Consider the following 9,891-nt stretch of genomic DNA (forward strand, 5'->3'; position numbering starts at 1 on the left):
GATGAATGATACTAGTGCAGCCTCGTCTTTGGATGAGACTGAGACAGATACTATACAATTCAGCAACCAGACTAGTGAGGTATTGTTCTGAGAGTGGTGTAGGTATTTTGTAGCGAGGTTTCATTTTGTAAGTACATAAAAACCTTCTAGTTATTTGTCCTAAATTTATATAAGAATCGTTGATGTTGGGAATATCTAGTTTCTATATGTTTTACATGTTTCCTCTTACCTGGTATGATCTTAACGGTATAACCATCAAAATAATTTTGTTTATTATTTTGACCATGAAAACACTACATAAAAATTTAAATTCCATAAAAACCATATTACTTTTGGTGTTTATTCGATTTAACCATCCAAAAGAAATTTATTTTCGATTTAACATTAACTTTTGAATTCTTCTATAGATGCCATTTTAACCAAAAAAAAATTCCTATGCTTTTTGCAATTCATTACTAAAAAACTCATAGTGTTTTCTATGAAAAAAACAACAATTAAATCAGAAAAAAAAAATGTTGGTTAAACTAAAAAAACCAAATTACAATGGTTTATATAGAATTTGACATTATTTTTCATATTAGAAAAGCTAAGTGCTAAAAATGTTAAAATATTTACATCATTTTATTAATAAGGTGATATAGCATTATAATTTTTAACTATCCAAAATAATAATCCTACCTGTGTCTATATAATATGGTAAACCATTACACAAACTAATTATAATAGTAAATTTGTCAAATAGAAAAAGATAAGCTTTGGTGATATGAACAATGAGGTTTTTATAATTGGAGAAATTTGATAAAATTTCATAATGTCGATAAAACACTAGTTTAAATAACCTTTTAAACACTAAATTATAAACTATTTTTGCTCCATAGAATGACAACTTAAGAAAAGTTCGAATTAATTTAAACGTTCCAAACATCTCCTCTTCTAATAAATAAAACCTTAACATGCCACATGTCTCTTTTCTACGGCCCTTCTTTGCCACATGGCATCTCCTCCTAAACCTTTAATTTTATTCCCGCCTATTCCTTAAGCGAAAGTTAGAGTCACGTCCCTAAAAATCAACACTAAAAATTAGAAGGTATTTTGAATCCTGAGATCTCGCCTGCTATCTCTCCTTATTGACCTTCTTCAGAACTGATTTTTCTTTTAAAAACCAATTATTTCACCTAAATTGAAGTTTAAAAGGCACACTATCTATATCGTATCCTTCTGAAATTGTGTAAATTAAAAAAAAAATCTAATCTTATATAAGAACTATAACTCTACAGGGTAATGATTGTTATTTTTTCGTTTTGATTTTGAAGACCAAACAGGGACTGTGCTAAAATGAGACAAGGTTCATAGTTGTTATGACTTTATTGATGCATTGGAATTTCAAATATTTCTTCGATTTTTTATACCAAAAATAGTCATAAAAATATTCATAATTATGCATTTATAAGTTCTGACAAAGCATTTAACAATTTTATGAGTTGGGCACTTATGTCATTTTTAATCACTTTACATTCATTCGACTTCATGAACCAAACAAAAATATTCAAAGGAATATAATTGAGTTACATTTTCTTGTGCTTTTGTTAAACTAGAATTCAACGTGGAAAAATAATGTTAGTTGTCTCTTGTGTGTTTCGTAGGAGTCGAAGATTCATGTGTAGGATCAATTTCAGAACTTTAGCGATGTGTGTTTAGTCACATACCAGTTTCTTACACGGTTTAAAATGAAAATGTGCATATGTGTTGGTAACCGTCACCCATCCCCTAGGTTACATTCTTAAATTTTCTGCCATTTTTTGTGTTCAAATCTTGCTGTCAAATGCAAGAAATAGCAATCTAGATTCATTTTTTGTGCTAAATTGTTACTGTCAAATTCAAATCACTCGCTATCTAATAAACCAAACTAGCTTATTATATGAATAGGATTAGAAGAATAGGAGGTAGCCCAAAGCTTCCAACAGGACCATACGAAATGTTATAGCAATATACAATAATTATTGTGTTAAATTGTTGTTGTCTAATGCAAAAAATAGCAATCTACATTTAGTTTTTGAGTTAACATGTTGCAGTCTTATTAGGGGTGTGCATGGGTCGGTTTGGGTTGGTTTTGGACCCAAACCCAACCCAACCCAACCCATAAATGGTCGGTTTCTGGTTTTCAGAACCCAATAGGATCGGTTTTTGGTCGGTTCGGTTTCTCGGGTTCTAAGGTCGGTTTGGGCGGTTTTTCGGTTTCTTGGGTTCAACCCATACATTCACGGGTTCTGGGTTTAAACCCATGGGTTTTGGGTTTTAACCCATTTTTCATAATTGAAGCAACAAGTTAAATACTTCAAAAAACACCAAATTTAAGTTAAATACTTCAAAAAACATGAGTCTTACAACAAATAGTCTATTACAAGTCACAACCAAAACCCGAAATAGTTTATTACAACCAAAAAACAATCAAGTATGGGTCGGTTTCTCGGGTTGGATGGGTCGGTTTCTTGGGGCGGTTTGTCGGTTTTAAGTATGGGTCGGTTTCTCGGGTTGGATGGGTCGGTTTCTAGGTAAAAACCGAAACCGAACCCGATTTTTCAGTTTTTAAAAAATTTAAACCCTAACCGTCGGTTTTGCTTCGGTTTCGTTTTTTTTCGGTTTCGGTTTCGTCGGTTTTAGTCGGTTTCTCGGTTTCTTGGTTTGGGTTTGCTCACCCCTAAGTCTTATGCAAAAAATAGCTATCTACTTTTGTTTTTTTGTGTTAAAATGTTTTTATAAAATACAAGAAATAGCAATGTATATTTATTTTTCGTGTTAAAGTATTGTTGTCACATGCAAAATATATCAATGAATAGCCGACATGGGAAATTTCCGCCCAAGTTGGTCAACAAATTACCCTTATTACAACCATGGTCAACAATCAAAGAGAACGGAGTAAAATTTTATGCAATAGTCGCAAATATTCATAACATGGTGGTGTTGTTGCTACTTATATAGAGGTTGGTTTTGTTCAAATAAGGTACCAGACGGTCTTAAGTTGTAAGTTCAAGTTTATTTGAAGATATTCAAATCATGAGCATCTTTGAGAGGAAGTGACTGATAACTTGCCTACATGTATCAATTCATTTGTAAGGTCCATAAGATGGTTTTTGAACAATAGTCTTTTACTTTGAAAAATATAAACATTATTATATTAAGGGGCAAATGTAACGATAAACTATAGATTTGATTTAGTTTGATTTGTTTAAATAGAGCATAGGTTTTTCAATTTGATCCTACATGTTTATTTAGGGGATAGATTTGGGTTAGATTTTGAACTCAATTCAACTTATGACCTTTTTATGTTTTTTTTGGATTTTTTGGTTTTTGGTTTTTTTTTTTTTTTTTTTTTTTTTTTTGTAACTCAATTTGTTAGATAAACAACTTAGATCTCGATTGAACAGTTTAAATTAGAAATTTTGTCAAAAAGTTAAAGTTCTATGACTTATCTAAATAAGTTAAAATAATAAGAATTAACTATTTCGAGTTAAAAAGAGAATTACAATTATAAGTTACTATGAAATAAAATTCAAAATTTATAATTTTAAGTCGTGCAAACTCGACTTTCATTTTATTTGTTTTTATGTAATATTACTTTTTCTCATTAATCTTGAATTAAGTAATATTACATAAATTAATATATTATCAACCATTGTGTTTGTGTGTGCGACTGCTGTTGTATATGTGTGTGGTCGCAAAAATGTTATATGTGTGTAGTTGTGAGTGTAGTTGTTATCTGTGTGAATGTGTGTTTTTGGTTGTGTGTATAATGAATTGGCCCTCTTAGAATTTCATATTTCCACCATTTTATTATAGACAAATCATCTAAATTTGTAAATTAATAGCCGTTTGAAAATCATTAATCAATATTATGATTTTGAAGTATGAATATTCTTTTAATATGTTGTTATAACCTAGGAACCTAAATATCGAAGAAATGATTTACTTTGTGGAGCAGAGACGTACACGAATAAAAGCCCCAAAACTCGTATATCGTGAGAACTAGAAATTGAAAAATACTCATAATGAAAAGGGGGTGACCGATTTGTCAAAAAGACAAAAACAATATAAAGATTACCAAAACACGTGTCAAGACTGGCTATTGCCGGTTACCGGTAATCTCCTCAACCCCTTAAAAACAGTCGAACACGGCGGCGACTCGACGCAAAGTTAGAAAAAAACCCAGCTGGTTGTGGGTCCCATACGCCACCGTCGACCGCCGTCCTCCTCTTTCTCCTCCATCCGACCTCCCCCGCTTCCCCTCTCTCTCTATATCTCTCTCTTATCTCTCTGTCTCTCTCTCTCTCTCTCTCTCTCTCTCTCTCTCTATATATATATATATATATATATATATATATATATATATATATATATATATATATATATATATATATGTCTATCTATGTATATATGTATGTATTTATGTATACATCTGTTCATAATAGAGATAAATTTCACAAAGAGGTCTTGAATTTGTATTAGAGATGAAGCAATAAAAACAGCAATAACAAAACCTGTTGTTATTCCCTAATTTCTCTTACCCCAACAAAAATTAACTCTAAAAAGCATTTGCTTTCCAGATTTCTAGAGAGATATATATATATATATATATATATATATATATATATAAATATACCAAAAGCAAGTTTTTTTTTTCGTTTTTGTGAAACGCCAATAACTGAAGCTCACATCACAGACACCTGTATGCAGAAAGCTGGAGAAAGATAGAAAGCATTGATGAACTAACAAATTCATGTAGAGAAAGAGTAATTTTCGGCATAATTCGATACAAAGGAGGCAGTCCTGTGTAAATTCTTCTTATCCACTCGGTAAGTTAAATACCCTTTTATTTAATTAGTGTAATCTCCAATCAAACAGATCTAATTAACTTTTTGATTGGGGAAAAAGTGCCTCAGCTTTCAATTTTCAGTAGATTGATTTAGGGTTTTGACACTATCATTCGATTGGATTGGTTGACTTTGTTAAATTCTATTTGATATCGAGATTAAGAGATCTGAGTATTTCCAATATCAAATTATTATTGCATCTTGTCTTACAAAGTTTCGATTTTTATCATGATTTGTGTTATTCGTTATTGCCATTTGTAGATTAACAGCAGTTCGATTACTGCTTCGTGTTTGTGTTTCTTCACCTACTTGATTCTATTATTTCCCAATACATCAATTTTTGCGAATAAGAATCTCTATCTGATTCATAACTTGGTAATATAATAATCATATTCCTATATGCGATTTCAGTTGAAAAAGTTTCCTGCTTGGTGGTGATCAAAGAAGAAGAAGAATTCAAGAATCTTGATAATAGTGTTCATTCAGGGATACCCAAAAGTTTTCCATCTCTTTTGGGTTTGATTCAAGAAGGCATGTTGGAGGATCGATCCTTTTTTGTTTCAAGAACCTTCAACACCAAGAGCAACACCACCTGGGGTTTTATGAGTAATTTCACAATCAACAACATCGAATCCCATCAAGAAAAACGACCATTAGAACAACTCGAAGATGAAGAACCCGTTCACACCCGAAAAATCTCCAAGTATGAAAATCTTGAACTCGGATTAGGATTTCACGACCTCGCCATCGACCAATCCAACAATCATCCCAATCCCGATTCCAATTCCAATTCCGATTCCGATTCCGATTCCAGTTCTCTAATCCACGCAATCGGACGAGACAACTCAATCAGTTGTCTCCTCCGATGCTCTCGGTCCGATTACGGTGCTTTAGCATCGTTAAACCGGACCTTCCGTGACCTCATCAGAACCGGTGAACTATACCGATTAAGACGAAAAAACAACATCATCGAACATTGGGTTTACTTTTCTTGCCACCTGGTCCAATGGGAAGCTTTCGACCCGATTAACCAACATTGGATGCATCTTCCCACAATGTCATCAAACACATGCTTTCAATTTTCCGATAAAGAATCATTAGCAGTTGGCACCGAGTTACTCGTGTTAGGAAAAGAAGTTCTTGATCATGTCATCTACAAGTACAGCTTATTAACAAATTCATGGTCATTCGGGCAGCTAATGAACGCGCCCAGATGTTTATTCGGGTCAGCAAGTCTCGGGCAGATCGCGATTGTCGCGGGCGGGTCGGACCCGGTTGGAAAGGTTATGAACTCGGCTGAGCTTTACAACAGTGAGTCAGGCGAATGGGTGACTCTTCCCAACATGTTGAAACCAAGAAAAATGTGTTCAGGGGTATTTATGGATAATAAGTTTTATGTGATTGGTGGGGTAGGAGGTGTTGACATGAGCCCGTTGACTTGTGGTGAAGAGTTTGACTTGGTTACGCGGGTTTGGACGGAGATTCCGAATATGTCGCCGGTGCGGGCCGCCACGTCAGCAACCACCATGGAGGCGCCGCCGCTAGTGGCGGTGGTGGATAATGAGCTGTATGCTGCTGACTGTGTAGATATGGAAGTGAGAAAGTATGATAAAAAAAGGAAAGAATGGGAGACGGTCGGGCGGCTGCCCGAACGGGCAGACTCGATGAACGGGTGGGGGATCGCGTTTAGGGGTTGTGGTGACCGGGTTGTTGTGATTGGTGGGCCCAGGAGTAGTGGGACCGGGTTTATAGAAGTGAATTCGTGGGTCCCACGAGATGGGCCGCCACGGTGGACTATGCTTGGGAGGAAACAGAGTAGTAACTTTGTCTACAATTGTGCTGTGATGGGTTGCTGAAGGTGGTGGTTTTTTTTTTTATCAACAGAAGTTTTTTTTTTTCTTATTATTATTTTTAATTGTTCATGAAGAAAAAGAACAGATTTTTACTGACATTAAAGATTTCTTTAAGGTTGTATTGTTTAAAGTTGTCATGTGTCTGTATCAGGTTTAGAGGATGTAATAACTTGTCTTTGATAGGTAGAATTTTGTCAAAATTGATCTAAAAGAAAACATACATATATATCTATATTGCTTCCTGTTGAGATTCTTCTATTGTTTCTATATCTTAGGGTTTCATTTGTTACATAAGTTATTTTCGTTTACTATCGATAGTAAGGGCATTAACGTCTTTTGAACATACACGATATTCAAAACGAGCCTGTCTTTGTTGTCTTTCTTGCCCATACTTCCAAGAAAAAGAAAAATTATAACTTTTGTCTCGTTGACATCAGTCTAATCCAATAAATATTAAACCAATACAATTTGTTATGTACTGTTTCGCATAACAAACATGTCCTCAAACAATGTAACTTTACATTGAAAAATGTAATCTTTAAAATCATTCTCATTTGCTAAACTTAAGTTACACAAGTAATTTGACAAACACATTAAAAAACATATAACCTCAAAAAGGAAACCCTTTATGCAAAATCTTCTTGGATTCTTCGGCTAATCTTTTCACATGTTTTGCATCCAAATAACATTCCATCAACAACTTTGAAATCTCCAAAGGGTGACAATCAATAAACGCCTTCAAAAACCTCTTTTCTGTCATCCTCAAAGCCGTAAAAACCTTAAACCCCTCAATCCTCGGAACCAATCCCAAATCCTCAATCTTCCCAGCAACAATCATCCGAGGTTTCATAACCGTTTCAAGATTATTATAAAGCAAAAACGGATGACTCAGCACTACCCTCGCTGGTAATTTCATACTTGCCACCACAAAAGTCATATTCCTTTGAACTTTGTCAACCGATAAAGTCAACACAAGTGGCGAGGTGCCCAAAAGACGAAAAACCTCATCCTCAACAAACCCAAATTTCTCCAAATTCGCTATTTTTTCACGAATTGTTTCGATTCGTGAAATCGCCATAAGGGTAACAACGTATTTGTACATTTTAGAATCTCGAGAAGCACCCGTTCTTTTAATGTAATCCAATTTTTCAGGTGTTAGTGAGGTGCGTGGGATTATGGTGGGGCGTGATAGTAGCATTAGGGCTAAATCGTCTCCGGTTATACCCATTGATTTGTATAACTCGACTGTGGGTTTGATCATTTTTTTTAAATCGTATGTAAGAATGGAAGGGTTTCTAAGAATGGCTTTTTGGAGGGTTTGTTTTGATCCGAATATGTTTTCGAGGTAGTTGACACGTTCATCGAGGCAGTTGTTGAGTCTTGATTTGAGAAAACGGGGCCTACAGCTTATGATTTTGACTAAGTCAGAGGAGGTGAATCCGAGGTCATGAAGGATTTGTAATTTGGATTGAAGTTTATCGAGTTTTGCTTTGTGGAGAGATGGCATTCGTTCAAAGATTTGTGATGTTTCGTGGTTGTTGCATCCCCATTGTATGAATAAATCTTGACAGGTTTTTGGTGGTAACTGATACTCTTGGAGGAAAAAAGGGAAATAGAAGAGAGGTTAAGGATTTTCATCATTTTTTTTTAAATAAAAATAAAATTTGATTAAAGAAGTTAAAATTGAGACCTGATCTTGGAGTGTTTCATCTTTTTCATCGGGAATGTTGGTGGATACTTCTGCTTCCTAGAGAAAAAACCAAAAGTTAAATAGTGACATGAAACAAACAAAGAAAAAGAATAACAGTAAAACTTACCACCAGTTCATTGGTTGAATCAGAGAATGTTGAAAAAGAAGCTGTTAACCCATCTTTTATTAAAGCAAGGTTCTTGATAATGGAAGTATTAGTCTTATGTGCTAAATGGTCTTGGTAAGCCAACATACCAAACCATCTCTCCTGCAGATGACAGAGAACATCTACATGACATAAATGAAAGAACATAAATCAACCAACAAAAAGCTTCGAGTAATCATAAAAATAGGAGCACTGTGGGAATGCAGTAAACTGCTAATCAAATGAGCGAATTAGATATCAAGTTCAAACAGGCAAATGCACACCATTGATGAAGGTAAGGATACTCTGTTTCTTATAACAAGAATGGAAACTCTAGGCATTGCTGGTTTGCTTTCGTATCCAGATCAATCGTTCTAGTTTAATTTATAAAACCCTAATTTGAAGTACATACATACATCTGCAAGTTTACAGGGTTTAGGAATAACATATTAGAGAACCAAATCACGGCTGCAATACAAAAACCTAAAATAGAAAAGATTGCTAAATCTTGAAATTCTGACGAACAAAAAAACCCTAGAAATCTACAAGCATTTAATCACAACCCACGCGAATTTCCGAAAAGAATTAAGAGTAACCATTATATAGCAAATATTGGTAAAATTACAATCAACTTACGGCGAAGAAGGATGAAAGGATTCGAGGCTTTTGCGATAGAAGTTTACTTGTTCTTCGTTTTAGACAAGACGCCATGGTTGCGGACGGAATTCCAGTGGTAACTTAAGTACTTAAGATACCCGTGTGAGAAAACAAAATTTTTTAGGGTACAAATCAGATATATTTGAAAATCAAGGACTGAAGTGAAATTTTTGAAACACTTCACATGGCCTAAAAAGGCTAAAATCTAGATATTAGCTCAGTTGGGCTTTGAATACGTTGGGCCGAGTAATTATCAAATTGTCATCAACATTTAAAACTGATTTTATGTGTCACTTGGTTATAAACAACGTTTTGAAAACCGGACCGGACATTGAACCGGTCGTCTTACTGGGTCGATGGTTCAGCTGGTCCGACCAATTGGATCGGTCCTAAAAACCGAAAAAACCGGATATATATATATATATATATATATATATATATATATATATATATATATATATATATATATATATATATATATGGGTGTGTGCGTTTTATATATGGATATTAAATATATACGTAATGTATGTAATGTATGTGTGATTTAAATATATGTGGCAGTTCTATAAAAAATATATGTGAGTGATTTATATATGTATATTAAATATACATGATGTGTGTGATTTAAGGAGGTGTTTGGCATTGCTTATTAGTTTATAACTTATTAAATTATTAGCT

At 34.1% G+C, this 9,891-nt stretch overlaps 2 protein-coding genes across 4 annotated transcripts; one reads left to right on the plus strand and one right to left on the minus strand.

Moving 5' to 3' along the window:
* The first annotated feature begins 4,409 nt into the window (after positions 1-4,409).
* LOC145169451 (F-box/kelch-repeat protein SKIP11-like) lies at positions 4,410-6,979 on the plus strand. The gene is made up of 2 exons (XM_079088000.1): positions 4,410-4,850; positions 5,280-6,979. Exon 2 carries the CDS (start codon positions 5,402-5,404, stop codon positions 6,722-6,724), a length of 1,323 nt encoding a protein of 440 aa, XP_078944126.1. The 5' UTR covers positions 4,410-4,850; positions 5,280-5,401; the 3' UTR covers positions 6,725-6,979.
* A 195-nt stretch (positions 6,980-7,174) lies between these two features.
* On the minus strand, positions 7,175-9,328 carry LOC145169452 (Mitochondrial transcription termination factor family protein). Of its 3 annotated transcripts, XM_079088004.1 has the most exons (5): positions 9,193-9,270; positions 8,841-8,974; positions 8,539-8,699; positions 8,412-8,468; positions 7,175-8,306 (listed from the first exon to the last, which is right to left on the minus strand). In XM_079088004.1, the coding sequence occupies exons 3-5, from the start codon at positions 8,662-8,664 to the stop codon at positions 7,332-7,334; spliced, it is 1,158 nt and encodes a 385-aa protein (XP_078944130.1). In that variant the 5' UTR covers positions 8,665-8,699; positions 8,841-8,974; positions 9,193-9,270; the 3' UTR covers positions 7,175-7,331. The 3 variants fall into 3 exon arrangements, with proteins under 3 accessions (XP_078944130.1, XP_078944128.1, XP_078944129.1); XM_079088002.1 differs by lacking the exon at positions 8,841-8,974 and having other exon boundaries at positions 8,539-8,679; positions 9,193-9,328; XM_079088003.1 differs by lacking the exon at positions 8,841-8,974 and having other exon boundaries at positions 9,193-9,307.
* Between the last annotated feature and the right edge of the window lie 563 nt (positions 9,329-9,891).

This window comes from Lactuca virosa, chromosome 4 (genome assembly GCF_052849685.1).
Source record: "Lactuca virosa cultivar CGN04683 chromosome 4, Lactuca_virosa_CGN04683_v6, whole genome shotgun sequence".
Taxonomy (NCBI): domain Eukaryota; kingdom Viridiplantae; phylum Streptophyta; class Magnoliopsida; order Asterales; family Asteraceae; genus Lactuca; species Lactuca virosa.